This window comes from Carassius gibelio, chromosome A16 (genome assembly GCF_023724105.1).
Source record: "Carassius gibelio isolate Cgi1373 ecotype wild population from Czech Republic chromosome A16, carGib1.2-hapl.c, whole genome shotgun sequence".
Classification (NCBI taxonomy): Eukaryota; Metazoa; Chordata; class Actinopteri; order Cypriniformes; family Cyprinidae; genus Carassius; species Carassius gibelio.
This window is the reverse complement of record NC_068386.1, coordinates 7,007,455-7,026,293: the sequence shown is the minus strand read 5'-3', so window position 1 is coordinate 7,026,293 and position 18,839 is coordinate 7,007,455. Positions and strand designations below refer to the sequence as shown.

General features: G+C 38.4%; 1 protein-coding gene across 1 annotated transcript in view; it reads right to left on the bottom strand.

The window, feature by feature from the left end:
* LOC128030466 (RNA-binding motif, single-stranded-interacting protein 3) overlaps nt 1–18,839 on the bottom strand; it is a 124,098-nt gene that overhangs the window by 10,012 nt on the left and 95,247 nt on the right. The window contains exons 7-10 of the mRNA XM_052618127.1: nt 11,316–11,422; nt 10,104–10,147; nt 6,692–6,788; nt 4,343–4,393 (exon numbers count right to left, since the gene is read on the bottom strand). Coding sequence (XP_052474087.1) covers nt 4,343–4,393; nt 6,692–6,788; nt 10,104–10,147; nt 11,316–11,422 — 299 coding nt within the window. The remainder of the gene's footprint in view (nt 1–4,342; nt 4,394–6,691; nt 6,789–10,103; nt 10,148–11,315; nt 11,423–18,839) is intronic.

The window sequence follows — 18,839 nt, the reverse complement described above, 5'->3', positions numbered from 1 at the left end:
TGACTAAATGCATTTATTCTGGCACTCAAAATCCAATTAAACATTGGAAGTAAGTATTTTAATGAAGTGACATTGATGCCACATAAATAAGTCATTTATAATAGGTTTCTGCATTATTTCCGAGCAAGAATATCCGACCAGCTTGTACAAAGGAGTTCACATGATCAGTGTCACAAATTTACTTATTTGATTAGTGACAAATCAAATAATCAATCTGTGACACTGATCATGTGACCGCCTTTGTACACTGGTCAGATATTCCTGCTTCTTAAGGAAGAAAATATGCTCTTTGGATCACCATAAATCATGCTGGAGAACATGATCATTGGGTTTTAAACAAACACAAATGTACGATACGATGATATGCAAGTATTGCATGGATAATTATTTCGTCCTTTCTAGCACAAAACGGCTCCAGGTGAAATGCACCAGTTTCTGAAGAGCTCTGAAAGAGATATATTCTTTTTCTGTGCACCAACAGTAAAAAAAAAAAAAAAAAAAAAGCCTTCACACACACTCACAAACATGCAAGCTTCAGTCTCTCTCTCACAGCTTGGTGCTTGTCTGCGCTTGAAGAATAAACTGTACAGGCACTTGGTGTCAGATGCGCTCTGTCTCTATTCACGCTTTCAGAGGTAAACCGTTCAGCCGCCACGCTCAGCTTTCAGACGCGAGAGCCTCGAGCTAACAGTTCCCCCGCCCCACAACAAGCTTTCATAATGAGCGAAGGAAAAAAGAAATCCATGCTGAATAATTCTCCACTCTAATTTACAGCCGTATCAGTGTGAGACTTAGACAGACGATTAAAGCCGCGCTTGTGCGTACGTGTGTGTTTTTCCTTCATTTCCCTGAGGGGACGTATTCGGAAAGTGAGTGACATTCTGAGAGGGATTTCTGAGACAGCCAATGAGATTTCCCTCTTCAGACAACAGCCTTGTAAACTAAGTTCCAACCTCAGCCCAAATACACATTCATCTAAGCTGATGGTTTCGAATTCTGGCAGCCAAAACGTTGGTGGCTGCCGTTTAAAGCCAGAGATTTCCGATGTAAACTAGATGAGCAGAAATCTCCCATGACATCAGAGGAAGGAGTGTTTTTTTATCCAAGACGTCTAAAATAGAGACAGGAAAAGGAAGTCAATCTTTTTGTCTCTCCCAGGTACCGGTGCTTATTAAAAGCAGGCTGCCAGGGAGGATGTTTGATATTAATCTTAAACTAAATGTGCCAAGGCATAACCACTAATTCCCACCATTTAAACACACTTAAGAAAAACATATACCATGCATTTTTTCTTTCTCACGCACACACACAGCACCCTGCCAATCCCAACAGAGCATTCTTGGGCTGCGATAAACTCAAATCTTTACTCAAACATGGGCTTCTTTGTTTCTGCAAATGGCCGTGACTAGTAGGGGCTTAGAGAAGCGTTTCATTTCTTTTCTCTCCTCTTGCATGGCGGTTCCACTTTAAGCGGCTTTGCTGTAATGCACTGTGGCCTTGATTCATTAATGTTCATTTCCAGGATGTGATTTGGTTAGGGTGGCTGGGGATACTTCTCTGCGCTTAGATGGAAAGAAACAGGTACAGTTGAGTGATGGCCCTCTGGGTGGTGCATTGTGGGTAAGTGTGTGCTTGTTGGTTGGTGTCTGTGTGCCCTGCTGACAACATCTGTGCAGCTACCCTGCTGAAAAAACTAGCTTACACGTGCAAGAATTTCAATATTGGTTAATTAGTTAATACGGGTTGACCCGCAAGTTGTAAAGCTGGTTGGTCAAGATACTGTTGATAATTTTGCAATACTGCAAAAATAGAAATAAATAGCAAAGAATCAGTATTTTTTTTTGTCATGTTGAAGTACAACATAAAATAAAAGCAGATAAAAAAAACACAAATCAACCAACATCTGTGAATGTACAATTTATTTGAAGCTAAATTAGTGGCTGCAGATGGAAGATTTGAGTTACAGTATTAAACCGAATAGTTTTCACAAAAATAATATAATATATACACTATAGTAACTGAAAGTCGATAATAAAATGGGGAATTAACTTACTTTAGGACGTATTAATTTCCCTGAAGTCTGAGCCAAACTACATGAAGCAGGCTGAAAAGTGATCTGTTCTTGGCCATTTTGTTGCCAAACTGAACTAATGAAACTCTTTTGTTGTGTGACTTTGTTGAACTTCTTTTGAATTGCATACCAGTAAATTCCTCTTGTCATTCCAATTTAAATTCCAATTCTGCATCCTCGGGTTCATGGTCAATTCAAATTCACATTTGTGTTTTAAAAGGAGACCAATTCCTTATTTCTGAATTTTACAACCCTTACAAGGACACAAGTGAGCCAACACACACACACACACACACACACACACACACACACACACACACACACACACACACACAGCCACACAGCAATCATCTGGCTAGGATAGTAATGCAGAACTCAGCTATATGGATAAAATAATCAGCAGGTCACAACAGCAGGTGCACTTAAGATACACTAAAACACACACACACTGCACTGCAGAGTAGGATCTCAGAGCACTTGCATTGTCTGCTGATCTGCTTAAACCCTCATCACCGGCTCCGGTCGCTATGGTCACGTGTCTCCACGGTAACAAGGTGCCAAATTCAGTGGTGTTCTCCAATAACAATGCTCCCTATTCTCAGCCACTTTTAATTGCTTGCCTTCTCTCTTCACAGGAACCACAAAAAGAAAGCAAAGAACATGATTTCTCCCGCCTTTGTTTTCTTTCCAGGATTTTCAAATTAGGCAGAGATCAGCTCACAGACTCCCACTGCATCTCTCTCTCTCTCTCTCTCTCTCTCAGGCAGCTGAGGTCTTTTTTGATGGGTTGCCAGATCATTAGATATGAGGGTTTGGTTACAAACACATTTACACAACACAATCATGATCATCAAACCTCCCATCCGACTACACATGCACACATAGACACACACGCACACACACGAACACACACACACACACACACACACATAAGAAGTCAGAAATATTACTACAGTATCTAGTCAGACAGACATCTGCCTCCTTTTCTATAACCCTGTTCACTTCTCGAGTTGCTGGGGATCACATAAAGCCCTGCGTCTGCCTGCTGCGGATCTGGAAACAGCTGACTGAAGACTTTTTTCAGGCCCTGCCAAAGAAAAAGCCCTGATCCCAGACTACCTTTGGCCATTTTCACAGTGGAATGCAGACCTCTGGCTTACACTAAATCCAAGTTCAGGTGGGAGCCAAAGAGACGGTGGGCAGACCTCAGCCAAGGGGTTGCCTTCTCATACAAGAGTTAAGGGAAAGAACACAAAAGAGGTAGTTTGTACCGGTGTATTTGTGCAGTGAGACCGAGAACAAGAAAAAAAAATGTCTCCAGGTTGACAAAGTTATGTCGATGGAGCTCAGACAAGGGACAATTTATCTGATCCAGACTGCAGACTGACTGGAGGAACAGATCCTTGAGTCGCCTGCCCTTAAAGGGCCAGTTCACCCAAAAATGACAATACTGTCATCATTTGCTCATCCTCATGTGTTTCCAAATCCCTATAAATTTGTTTCTGCCATAAAACAATGTGAGCGGTCGAGTTGCAAAATGACAATGAGTACCATAACAGTTTCGTAAAAGTGGTCAGAGGCTTTAAAAGAATGTGCTAGGAGGTGTGTAGAAAAGTTTGAAAACAAAAATGTGTAAAATGTAATTTAAAAAAATATATAATAATAACAGAAAAATATGTGCATGTGTACATTTGAACATATAAAATAGAAAATATTTTTATTAGTGTAAATGCTGAAAATATATAGATGCCTTTATATTTTAGGGGTTTAAATGGGTCCCTCGAAAGGGGATCTGCATAATTGGGGTTTCTGTGGCATCACAAAAATGAAAAACCCTGGTTTATATTACTAATGCTCTATATTGTCTTCTGAAGTCATACAAGGTTCCCTTTATTTGAGGAAAAGACCAAACTGTAACGTTATTCACTTTAAGCACATCTTCAAACTAATTTGTCTCATGGACATCACTACATGAGACAGAAAACAGAAATTTTCAGTGAATAACAAATTGAAGTATGCCTGTTAGTAGCGAGTAAATGATCAAAAATGTTAAATATTTGGGTGAACTATATAAACACATATAAACACCCCTTTCACCGCCCCCGCGCTTACTTGCTGGGCCACAAGAGGGCAATGGGGGTAAAGATCCCCAGCATTTTTTTTTAAATATAGCTCATAGAACATCCTCTCTTTCACAAAGATAAAGCGCATACACACACACACACACACACACACACCAAGATAAATGAACACCTCCTCAGCAGCACTTACCGTAGGTTGCATAACGTATTGTTGGTGAGGCATCCACGATGTACTCTGGACCTGTGGAAGGAAACCAGCATTTCTTAATTTCACTCCTCACCCCCCTCCTACGCCTCCTCCTGCTGCCTCGAAGCCCTGATTCCCACAGAACAGCCAAGGCAGGAGCAAGTAATACAAGAGCGATAATTACACAGGGATCTGAATTCTACACACAGCGATATTGCCTCCTAATTACGGCACTGCAGCAGCAATTTCATCATCTAAGGCCGACTTGGACCCCAAAAAATCTCTCCTTTCATCTCGCTGCCAGAGTAATTCTCACAGCAACATTTACTACATTTAGGACAGGGTTACTATAATTAACTCAAACTATAAAAATAATAATAGTTGTTACCAGCAATAAAAATAAACATTTACTAAAAATAAAATACAACTTTTATTTCAGCTGGCAAGGCAACATTTCTCTCTCTCTCTCTCTCTGTTTGTTTTTTTTTTTTTTTTACTTGATGTACTAAAATAAATAAAACTAAAACTTGTATAAAAAAAGAAAAACCAGAGACATTAAAATGACTAAATGCTAATAAAAATTTAATAAAATTACAAAAACTTAATAAAATAAAAAATAAAGAAATAAAATAAAACAAAAGAAAAAAAAAATACTAATACAAAGATACAAAAAAATGCAACTAAAATAAGACTGATATGCTTGAGTATATTTTTTTATACCACACACTAAAGGGACTAAAATAAATAAAACAAAAACTGTAATAAAAATGAATAAAAACTATATATATATATATATATATATATATATATATATATATATATATATATATATATATATATATATATATAAACATATTTTAAAAAAAAACGAATAAAATACCAAACACATACAACCAAGTAACAAAAACTGTAACTAAAATCAAAATAAAAACTGAATATATAAGACTAAAAATAATGCTAAATTAATTATGTTATTATGAGCATTATTTTATACACAAAACAGATGTGAATAACTAATACTGAAATGAATAAAAATGAAAAACATGCACAACAAAATTACTAAAAAAAAAAGTAAAACACTAAAATAACTTTTTATTTTTATGCCACATGGACTGAGAATAACTGGCCACTTCCTGTCTGAGAGGATGGAAGTATGCATTTATTTTCGTGAATGTGTGTTTGAACGGTTGTAGGTGTCTAAATTTATATGCGGTGTCCTTTTATGTTGTTCTAGGAAGAAAAGCCTTTGGGATTTGTTCATCACTGTGATCCACCTCGTGCTTCTCTCTCTCTCTCTCTCTCTCTCTCTCTCTCTCTCTAAACACACTAAGTCCACTAAGATGTGTAAGCGCACACCTTCTCTCTCTCTTTCTCGCCGACTGTTAAAAGATTCATGCTCTCACTCTGCTCTCCCTCTTTCTCTCCTTCTCTCTGTCCTTTCACTGGAGAGGGAAACAGTTGTCTCTTTTTCCATTCTCGAAGTTCTAGGGGAGACTAGGGGAGGAATAAAGGTAGCAGTGCATTGATTTCTTGTGCAGTGCTTGGCTTTGAACTCGTTTTGGCGGGTTCAGCACTATTTGCAATTTAAAATTAATTCGCTGGCCAGCAAGGCACTTTTACACATGATATCACGAAATCTGATTAAGAGATAAACTTGGTAGCGTGCAGAATGCATCATAACAAGCGTGCGGCTGGGAGCGTAAACTAAGACTTGGTTTGTATATGTGCACTTGTGATCGCATGTGTGTGTGTTTGAGGACGAGAGGTACATGATCTAAAGGGCTTAGCAATTCTCTATGCTCAGCAATGTTTTGTTTAGTTTAGCCTAAGCCAAATCAATTAAGGATGCTCATAGTCACTGTTTGCTCACTCACAGCTTTAATAAGCATTCCTAACGTGAGAGCAAACACAGAGAGAGGTGGAAGACATGCTATACCTCCACATGATCTCCTCATATGTATGTGACGCAGATTGCATTGTGTTTGTATAAAGTGGCTCCAAAAACATTTAGACACTCAAATTTCTCTTAAAAATGCCTGAAAGTCATTGCATTAGATATAAAATATCTGCAAAGAATTGGTGCTAAACCTCTTCTCAGAATGAATTACACTCTTCTTAGATATATTGTTATTATTTTTAACAAGAAATGTTAAATTTATTTAACACCATTTTTTTGTGAAATGTTTTGCTTGAGGAACTGTGCTATCGTTCTTTAGAACAAATGCATATTTTAAGTATGACATCTTAAGTGTCCAAATGTTTCTAAGGGCCAGTGTGTAGATGTAAATGTGTGAGTTTGTTTGCCTGCAGCGTGTGTTCGTTCTGACTGCTGTGTATATGCTGTGATCATACCTGATATGTGGAGACAGGCGAGGCTGCGATGAATGGAGTGATTGACGTTTGAGCGATCATGCGGTTTGTGGAGATGCTGTATGGTGAGGAGTAGAACCTGTAAGATACACGGAAACAGTGTTAGTTCTGTTCGTATAAAACAAGAGTGTTACAACATTGAGAGCGGAAAATTACAGTATAGAGGGAAAAAAACAAACATGTAACAACAGCACATTTTCGTGAAATGTGCTACACAAATACCATATTTTTCGGACTATTAATCGTACCTGAGTATAAGTCGCATCAGTCCAAAAATACGTCATGATGAGGAGAAAAACATATGTAAGTCGCACTGGACTATAAGTCTCATTTATTTAGAAAACATTACCGTCTACAGCCACGAGAGGGCGCTCTATGTCTTCAGTGTAGACTACAGGAGCGCTGAGCAGCATAGAGCACCCTCTCGCGGCCGTAGACGGTAATGTTTTCTCTTGGTTCATGTCAAATTAATTTTGATAAATAAGTCGCACCTGACTATAAGTCGCAGGACCAGCCAACCTATGAAAAAAAGTGTGACGTATAGTCCGGAAAATACGGTAATTTAAACTGAATATGAAGTTTGTACAAGTCACATTAACAGTACACTTAATACTTTTATAAAAAGTTTATAAAAATATACCATGATTCAATCATTTCTTTTAAAATGTAATTTATTTCTGTGATGGCAAAGCTGAATTTCAAGCATCATTACTCCAGTCTTCAGTGTCACACGATCCTTCAGAAATCATTCTATGCTCATTTGCTGCTCATTAAACATTTCTTATCATCATCATTGCTGAAAACATTTATGCTGCTGAATATTTGTTGTGGAAAGCACAATTTTATTTTCCAGGATTTCTTGCTTCATAGAACAGCATTTATTTGAAATCGAAATCTTTTATATGTTTGTGTGTTTATCTTCACAGGCTCGTGTCACAACAGCTGATTTGTTGACTTCTCAGTGTTACCCGAGCAACAGCATTTTCCAATAGCTACAGTTCTCGGGCAGGACTTTATTTATCATTGTGTACCTACTGCGGACATGTTTCATCTGCAAGGTCCGTTGCTAGGCTTTATTGATCGGCTTGTCTGAAAGCGGAGAAATAGAGCATGGGGAGAGAAAAGCTGACTGCCCGAGAGAGCTCATGCTCCCTTATGTCCCAGTCACACAAGACGACCCGAGTGAGAGCATGTACAGGAAGAAGGAAACACGATCTTTGAAGCAGGGTTAAAACATTAGTGTGCAGTCCTTTTTTAGCCTAGCACTATGCTGTTATTTATGCCAGGCCAGCTATGTTGACACTGAGACAGCATACACCATTAAACAGTTAAGAAGACTGTATGGACTCACTATATATATTATATATATATATATATATATATATATATATATATATATACACACACACACACACACACACACATATATATATATATATATATATATATATATATATATTCTGATGTGGTAGGAGTGATGGAAAGGAGAATGGAAACAAATAAAAGCGTTTCGGAATCTGGCTCTTTTTCCCTTATTTCATTCCCTTTCCCACAGACAGCAAGTGCTGAGTCAGGGCTGCAGAAGGAGCCAGAGCTGGTAACTAAGGTACGATGATGACTGTTTCCCCAGAGTGCCGGATCAGAGACAGAGCCCTAGGCCTTCCGTCCACCGGAGCGGACAGATAGAAAGGGTCTTATCTACCCTAGTCTAGTACCCATCTTCCTGGCCTGAAACCAGCACCTGACGAAACACTTACACTCTTCGGTGCAACAATGGCACAAAATGCAGATTGATTATGACAGTATTTGTGTGTGTATGTGTGTGACCGTGTGCAAAGACAGCTCTGAAGAGTTCAGTATTACTCACTGCACCTCAGATGTTGTTAACCATGCTGAATAGACCAGATTAAACCTTCATGAACCTGCTGGCTAGTCAAGGATGTCTTGGTGGCTAAACTAGTTGACCCTTTAAAGCCATATGTCTCATTAACACAATCAGTAACTTCCTGAAAAAAAAAAAGCTTTTGTATATGATGTACCACATGTATTCTGCCCTCTGGTGGATTATTCATATAATTCAGGAAGTAGAAGGACTTTTTTTTTTAAGTTACAGTTTCCAAAATGTCCACCTTTTTTTTTTTTTTTTTCTGTGAAATGTTTGCTTATGCTAATAAATTAACAAAAATAAACCCTCAAGTCATACCAAACCGTAAGACCTCTGTTCATCTTCGGAACACAAATTAAGATATTTTTGATGAAATCAGAGAGCTATCTGACCCTCCATAGACAGCAACGCAACTGAAACGTGTGCATGAAGGTAATCTGCATCAACAGCGTTGTTTACGATTTGGGCAATGCATGTGTATGCATTGTAATACTCTCTAAAATGGTTGAAGACGTAACTTGGGGGAGAAAAATGGTTAAAGTAAATTAATGTAAATTATGTTAATTATTATTTTCTTTGAGCAAAAAAAGTATTCTCGTAGCATTGCAAAACTGAAGTTGAGCCACTGATGTCACGTGGACTGTTTTACCGATGTATTAACTACGTTTCTGTACCTGGGAACATTGGGAACATTGCTGTCTGTGGAGGGTCAGATAGCTCTCTGATTTCATCAAAAATATCTTAATTTGTGTTCTGAAGATGAACGAAGGTCTTACGTCTTTGGAACAACATAAGGGTGAGTAATTAATGACAATTTTAATTTTGGGGTGACCTAACCCTTTAATTAATTTCTAATTGAAATAATTTTACTAAGATATACTTGGAGTGGGAAGTGATATATTGTATGTATTTTTATATATGCATCTCTACACACTTCCAATAGAAATTAAATTTTACATAAAAAAAGGGAAAAGTGAGATTTTTGACTACACTGACACTAACATTGACATTACAGATTTTTATTTCAAATCAATGCTGATTATTGAAGTTTCAATTCAAACAATCCTGTATCATAAAATTATTTAACTGTTTGTTGTGCACCAAATCAGCATATTAGATAAAGTATATTAAAATAGAAAACTGTTTTAAATTGTATTATTTTACAATATTACTGTATTTCAGAAAAATAAAAATTATAACAAACATTTTCTAAAACACTTAACCATCTCTCAAATGGACCACTGACACTCTATCTACAATCTCAGTTAGTACAATCTAAAAAACAGTTAGGACATTGTGGTTGTGGAATCCCATTCACTTCCATTATATTACTGATAGACTGCAATGGTTTGAGTTAAAAATATTCATTTGTTATCTACTGAAGAAACAACGTCACCTGCATCTTGGATGCCCTGGGGGTAAGCTGATAAACATCACATTTTCATTTTTGGGTGAACTATCCTTTAAACAAGCATTGAAAACTCAAAACAACAAATTAATCTCTCTTACCCATTCTGCATTGCAGTGGGATCATAGGTCAGCGTCATGCCACTCTGAAACACAAGACAGACAGGACAAAGAGTGAAAAATAGTTCAGGTGAAGCAAGTATCCTATAAAGTCTGTTGAGTAATGCTGGCAATAGAACAGGGTCATCTAATAGGGGCCGACCAAGTGCTCTTTATATCTTTAAAAGAACATGACCAAGACTAGTAGCTGTGGATCCATTACCTCAGAATGGTGGGCTGTAATACCAGACAGGCTCGGATTCGATACTGCACAAAGTTATTTGGTATTTACAAGGCTGCAGAAAGCATAGCTCATGTTGACAGAGCCACACTAAGTGAATAAGGGGGGAAAGCTGGCCGCTTAGACCCGTATTGGACTGGAGCAGATAAACAACGCTCATATACTGCAGGTTTATCAAGTGCCAAGCTTTACTCAGTGGGGAAGAAAACCTGGAGACTGGTGGGAAAACCATTGACCTAACCTACATGTGACTGGACACTCTATCTAGTTAATGTGGACCCCTGAGGTTGCATATTGAAATACGCCTTCATGAGAGAGTGCAGCCAAAGTAATGGCGGCTGCCAGCTCCCCATAACGGGCGATCACGTTCTGGTCGGTAACTGGGCACGCTTCCCGAAACCGCCGCATCATGCCAGCAGCTGGGGCTGCCCAGAAAATGCCAGCTGTACACCCTGTCTACATTTTCCCACAAGCCAACCCAGACGGCGCGACATGCTTCGTGAGAATAAAGACCAGGAGAGGAGAGATTAAAGGACCTGAGTGAAAGACTGGGAACTCAAACATGGCCAGATGACTCCATCAATCAAATGTTTTCTCATGCCTCCTTTCTTCCATCTTACGTATGAAACAAAGGGTTTGTTTCCAACATACTCCCTTCTTCAAGGCTGGGTATTCTGGTAATTGGAATGCAAGGGAAAAATAGGGCAGAAGCTGGCGTGGAAATGGTAAGTAAGTAGGATCAGGTTGTGTGTCATTTGGAACTGAACTGAGTCTGAATTCCAATGGCTGCATTTGGATTGAATTTGAACGGATGCAAACAGAAAGTAGGAAGTAGAATGAAATGTATATAAAATGAATATAAATGCAGATTTTATTAAAAAGCCAAGTTATGAACTGGCTTATGAACAGGTCGATAGTTAGTCAGATTAATAGATAGACCGATATTAGAAGGTCTTAAGGTCGCCAGTGCTCACCTCTCCTTCCCGAGGCCACGGTCGGCCATTTTGAGGGTACTTGTTCTGACTCTGCCTCTTCTTCTGTCCTCCGTCTGCAAACTTGCACAGCAGTGGCTCCGTCGGGGCTGTGGAGGAGAGGGAACAAACACAGAAGAATATAAAAGATCAGTCAGCTAGTCAGCAGGGCGTGAGAGGGAGGAGTGAACGGATATCTTCATAGGTCAACCGCAATACGAATGATGGAAAGGTCATGACCTCTGCAAAGAAAGTGGACTACGTTTTGAACAGAGAGGGAAATGTTACACTACAGGTATCACACCCACACCAAAACCACAAAGTGGTGGAGGAATATCCAATGACCTTTTGAAGTTCAACACTCCTCGACTATCTACCCTCGAATTCCTGCACCCCCTCCCGCACTTTCCATTATGTCTTTGACACTCAGACCATCGACTCCACTTTTGGCACGGGCATGCTTTCAGATCCCCACCATCAAAACAACTTCCCTGGCAGGTCTTCAAAGCGCCTTGTTTAATATTTGCTAAATAATAAATGACCTGATTGATAACTCAAATTGGTGCTGACTGCGCCAGCCGATTTGTTTCGAAACATCATTTTTTTGTTTTTGGTGCTCACTGAAGTGTGTATCTCGCTTACTATCTCTTACCACACAGAAAACACTTGGAAAGCAAAGCGAGAAGGCTCCTCTATGACCCCGAGGGGCCGGTTCATGCAAAAGGGGAGCGGAGAGTTCAAAATAGTTCTCTTCCAAAAGTGCAAAGCAGGATGGCAGGCACTGAAGCGAAACACTTCAATGTTCTCGCTCAGTCATGACGGCAATATGAATTGCAGGGTGTGGAACACCTCTCTGAAGTCTCCGAACACACTTGAAGAGCAGGAAATTTTGCTCTCCAGTTGAACAAATTCCTGTACGCCACAGCTAAGCTAAACTTAATTTGGTTTCCTCGGCAACCAGAAAAACTCATTTAAAGCGAGCACACACTTCTTGCATGATGGGATCTGGCAGAGTGCGATGATAGATGCAGGAGGAGGAGTTTTTGCTTTGTGGAGTCCAGACAACTATTCTGAGTAATCCTGCCCTCCGGCGATATGACTCTACAGTCACCTCTGAAAGTATGTTAGTTTGGCAGAGAAAAATGAACACTTTCTCTTCCGCGCGCTCTCACCTGCACTGCGATATTTCAGCTGCTCTGTGGAACAATAGAAAGCTGTTGTGTCACAGACCACAGAGGATGCTTTGTGCGTAAATAAGCACATATATTGCATGGAACCAGATAAACAAATACCAAAACAAGCAGATGAAATGGCTCAACAGTATATTACATATTCTGTAGCCGAATAGAATAATTAATAGCTGTTGTTTGTTCTTATTTGTCTGTTGTTTAGAGTGAGAAATCAAACAAGGGATCAAGTCAAAGATTTGAGAATAAAATTGCCATTTCGAGACTGTAATTATTCAGAAAAACACTAACGGGGTATGATGCCAAAGAGAAAAGATTTGATGAAAGAAGATGACAGAAAACAAGAAAACAACAGATGAAAAGAGATCAGAAGAGAAGAGACAGTTGATAAACAGAAATATATATATATATATATATATATAGTATTCAACATTTGAGGTGGATCAGAAAACTTATTCAAAATTGTCCTAAGATAAGAACGGGTATTGTTTTAGGACAACTTTGATGAAAAGCTTTGATCCACTTCAAATGTTGACTGATACACACTCACAGCCACTTTATTAGGTACACCTGTTTAATTGCTTGGTAACACAGATTGCTAATCAGCCAATCACATGACAGCAACTCAGTGCCTTTAAGAATCTAGATGTGGTTAAGATGACTTGCTGAATTTCAAACTGATCATCAGAATGGGGAAGAAAGGGGATTTAAGTGACTTTGAACGTGGAATGGTTGTTGTTGCCAGATGGACTGGTCTGAGTATTTCAAAAACTGCTGATCTACAGGGATTTTCATGCAAAACCATCTCTAGGGTTTACAGAGAATGGTTTGAAAAAGAGAAAATATTCAGTGAGCAGCAGTTGTGTGGACGAAAATGCCTTGTTGATGTCAGAGTTCAAAGGAGAAGGGGCAGACTCAAAAAACCACTCGTTGCAACCAAGATATGCAGAATACCATCTCTGAACGCACAACATGATAGTGTGATGCTATCATGTCAATATGTGTGTGTGTGTGTGTGTGTGTGTGTGTTTGTGCAATTTCTTTAGAATACATTACATCTCTAACCAAATCAGAAATTGTTCATTGTTTAAAGAAGAGGAAAGATAAGACATGAAAAGAAGAGAAAAAAGAGATCAAATGGAAAGAAGAGACAAGAAAACAGACATTTGAATGAGATATTTAAGTATTTAAAAATAAGATACCAATTAGAATGAAAAAATCAAATTAAAAATGTGCGTGCATTTTTCCAAAATCAAAATGTTTTACAATTTTAAAACAAGCTGTTCTCCATCAATACAAGTTGTTCTAATAAACAACAATTTTCTCTAAATTATATGAAATCTCTTGCCAAATCATAAATGATTCATAAAAGATTACACAAGAAAAAAAAAATAAGGAGAAGATTAATGGAGAAGAGAAGAGAAGTGTTGAGTTTTTGGCCCCTGTGATCTCATTGTGCTTTGAGCTGTAGTGAGGTGAAGTAAACGTGTCTCTCCTCCACCTGCAGAGAAGGCAGGATCTACACCTGCAGGCTTGTCATCACCTTCCTATTATACACACACACACACGCTGACCAGCACTGATAACGACAGCACACCACAAGCAGCTCCATTGTGAAGGACGGACCGACATCGAGGCAGCAGAAAAGATCACAGCTTTTGCAGCAGACTTGAAATGTTTCAGCAAGCAGCCCAACCCTGCCCTATCTCAAAAACAATGAGTCTGTATGTGTGTGTGTGTGTGTTTCAGCTGAGACAGTGGGAAACGGCCTGCATTAAACCCCCTCACAGTTTAGGTCGAACTCTAAAATAACAACCAGCGCCATCATAAAACAGCGAAGCCAAATAACGTTGGGAGCTTTTGTGCTGCTTTTGGAGCGTGGTGGAATATCCATGCTGATTTTATGAGCAGACTCCGCTTAGCATTAGCTCTGTTTGGTTTGCTAGTCAGGTTGCCCTCAACTCAAAGTCCTGAATCTCACTCATGTGTGGAAAGTTTTGAGCCTTTGTTAAGAATGGGAGATTTTTGATTCAGAACCGAAATTCATCCAGGGAATTCATACCGCACACGCACAAAAACAAACTATGACTACTGCGTAGCAACGCAAAACCCACTCTAGCAAAAGTACAGCAACATCTTGGTATAACTGTAGCAAAAAATGCTAGTTCCTACTAAACTGTCATTTTTTTACTTTATTTTTCCTGACTGTGGCATCTAATATCAAATTCTACACAGGTTTATTGTAGACACAGCTGTAGTATTTTGGTGGAAACTATGGTTACTGTGATACATTTTGGCAAGGGAGGTTCGCGGGCCATGCTAGACGGCTTCAAACCTATAAACTCAAACAGAAACATATGTACAAGAACACACAAACACACACACTAGCTGTTAAGGTATCTCAATCGGACACTTCATCACAATTAATGAGCTAAAGCATGACGCTATTCCACAAACGACCACAGGGCAAACCACTAACATGCAATCACTCAAACATCTGCAGCGCTGCACGCGTGTCAGTTCGCCAATATTTTAATCAGAGTCTCCTTGGAGCTCTACACACCATTGCAGAAAGTGTCCCAACATGATGACGTGTTTTATATGTAATATGAACTATTGCAGGGAAAATTCTTAATTTATTGACTCATTTTTTTTTTTTTTCTCTCATGGGGCATATATGAATTAGTGTTGGGCCACTTTTCATTGCTTTAGGAGTTTTCCCAATAAAAACTAATTCTCGTCCTCTTAAATCCTGTAGAGACAAACACAAAAATGAAAGCATAATTTAACAAAACATTATTTTTTTGTACTGAAAGTGTGTTTGATTGTGTGTCCATAAGTGCTTCCATAACATTTACGCAAGCAGACAGCTCTAACCACATGCATTTCCAAGCTGTTTATTAACTCTGGGTCATGGCACTGCAGATATTCAGTTGCGGAGGGAATGTGAAAGGGGTGGGGGTGGGGGGTCCGTCAATAAGATAGACATGTGTTTCTAATCTATGGCTGTAGTCCTGTGTGCCAACTCCAGCTGGGCTCCCACAGACCTCCAGTTCTCATTGTGGGCGGCATGCATTCCTAGCCACACCCAAGTTTCCCACCCTCAGCCCCTCGGTGGCCCTCAAGTTCCCAGATTTCTTTGTTATTGCACTCATACCTGGCATCCTTTCCTTCCCGATGACCTCAAACAAGCTGTAGGGCCCTATGACTTCCATTATATCACCCAACCCCCAAATTCTGTTTTAATTGATCCCAAATTCCAAGTTTTCTTTTGTTTAGTTTTTTTCAAGATTCATTTTTTTTAATTAATACTTTTACTATTGCTGCTAATAGAGTCCTATGCAATGTGTTTTTTCCTAGAAATTATATTAAAATTTTTCTGGGTTTTGTGTTTTATATTTAATACAGAACTGTTATAAAAATGGTGGGAACCAAATCGGTTGATAAAATGTTAACTAATCTATTAAAATGTAATATAAATAACTCCTTCCATTTTTGACAAAGTGCTACAAAACAGTGATTTACTGTTTAAATACAAGCCAAATTTAATTGTACAATTAAAACAACGTGGATTAAAAATTGTGTAATATACACAATGTATAGTGTGCAATATTCCTTAATAAATAATAAATCAAATTGTTTTTAAACTATTGTCTACTGTATTGTTATTATTGTTGTCATTACTTTGAGAAGTATATTGTACTGTACAATAATAGTACATTTCTGACATAATTTCAAGTAAAAGGCAAACATCATGACGGCTTATAGTGAAGACCTCTGAGTTTCTGTGTGTATATGTGATTATAATCTTGATCAAATAAAATGTTGAAATGCTTGTGAGGTGAACTTTTCAGAGTAGCTCTGGAAATTAAGTTTATGGAGTCATGTCCTCATAAAGTGAGGCAGGCTCTGAAAGCACCATGATTTTCATGTAGAATACTAAGCATAGACAAAACTGTGCTACTTGTGTATTTTAAGATGTAGAACAAGGAGTATATAGACCTGCCATTAAGTATATAGCCCTACTTTGATTTATTCATCCAAATTTCGGCAAATTCCATGACAATTCTAAGTTATACAGTAAACTGGATTTTTATGACTGGATTCTGTGATTATGATTCTGCATCGCTGAAAACACAGGGGATGCACCGATGCTAACCGCATTTGGGTTAATCAGGGTTTCGTTACTCAAAGAAGCTGATTTAACTGGAAGTTTGGTTTGACACAGAATGCCTTGAAAACAAATTGAGTACATGTGCATCACATGGAACTCGCTGTTCTAGAACACACAGAGAAGAAAGACAGAATGGTGTTTACCAAAAGGAAGAAAGCTGTTTGACCTGGAACCGTGTGCACTGAGTGGGTAGGAGGAGCATGTGACCCTGACAAAGCTGGTGTCTACACATCGTCCACGCTCTAATAGCAGCCTACCGCAAAGATCCATTACACTGCCAGCTTGGCACAGTGGCTTTCAGATCCAGGAACAACGATGTACTATGGTTTCAGATTCAGCCACCGCTGTATGATACATATAGAGAGAAAACAGAGAAAAACACAGCCCAGAGTTGAGCGGTGCTGTGAGGTGAGCCCACACATGCTCGGTGAGACATGAGACTTGACTGAACACAACAACAACACAACCCTGGTATTATACGTGTGTGGCGTTTGTTTTCGAGATGGGAAGCCGGCCTTCCCATGAAGCCATGGGCGCTGAGCCTTATCCTAGAGTTTTACACACAGACAGTCTTCTGAATTATACAATACAGTGCTCCTACTTTAAGAAGCCTCCCAAATACGTCTTTTTAAACACATGCTACACTGTATAAAAGGTTTATAATTTTAAAGCAAATATAATGTAAAAATACTACAGTAAAAATGTGATTTGGTCAACTGTAGGGGAAAAGCTGAGATGCAAAAAAACATATAGTTTTACTGTGAAATATTGCAAAATTTAGAAACGTCATGAATTTAAAACAATCTCATAACACAGAGGTCTCTGTAATTGCATTTGACGATATTTGTGAAAAAAGGCTAGGTGTTTTTTTTTTTTTTTACAGTATACACTATTATTAAAATTTGTAGGTTATTTATTTTTAAATCATTTTTTAGAAAGTTATTTCTATGCTCACCAAAACTGTATGTATTGGGTCAAAAATACAGCAAAAACAATAATATTGAGTTTTTGTTTCATGTATAAATGTAATTTATTCCTTTGAAGGCAAAGCTGGATTTTCATTAGACATTACTCCAGTCTTTAGTGTCAAATGATCCTTCAGAAATCATTTTAATATGCTAAGTTGGTGTTCAGGAAACATTTCTTATTATTATTAATTTATAAAATCGAAGTATTTTTGCGAAAACCATGATCCAAGATTCTAAGATGAACAGAAAGTTCAAAAGAAATGCATTTATTTAAGACAAATATTTTGTAACATAAGAAATATATTTAATTTCCACCATGTGTGTCCCATTGCATAAAAAATAGGATAAGAAACTTGAGGAATAATGACGACCCACAGCATTTTCTAAGGTTACAAATATAATGCATGCGTTCTTTATAACCCTTATTCTAATGATATAGTAATGACAACAAATGAAACATGAAACAACCTTTTCCCAGTGTGATGCCCTGATCTTGGATCAGTGCTGGGAGAGCAGTTTACTCTGAGCATTGGTTTGTTTGTTTGGGCTAAAGCGGGTAAATATCACTGGCCGGTTTGACATCTCCCCTCAGTGGAGATAGAGAAGATGAGGAAAGAGACAATTCAGGGAGAGAGACAGAAAGACAGACAGCAAAAGAGAGACGCACACTGAGTAGAATACAAACATTGCATAATCAGCTTATCCTCCCCACTTGCTGCCTTTTAATGGGCCTGTCTGACTTTGGTTTGGTGGATGCTGGTCTGCACAGCCTGTCCTGAGAGCAGGTCACCAGAGAAAGAGAGAGAGAGACAGACTATTGTCTCAGTTCTCTAATAAAACACTGAAGAATGCAAGGTCAGGAGCCAGTTCACTGCATGCTCGTTTAAAGGTTGTAGTTCATGTTTCATTTAGAAGGAATGTTCTTGCCGCATAAAAACAGAAGTTGTCTCTTTGAGGTGAATTCTCTAAACAGTTGCACCGCTTTTGTGTGCAGTATTTCAGCAAAAAATAAAACAAAATAAAATAAAATAAAATACTTACAATCCAGTTTAAGCATACAGTCTGCACCATGCATATTTAAATAAATAAAAAAATTCCAACACAAACACTTTCTTGCGAATGGATGCATTTATAAATTACAATGAATAATGTTTTTAATGTTTTAAAGTCTCTTATATTCATCAAGGCTTCATTTATT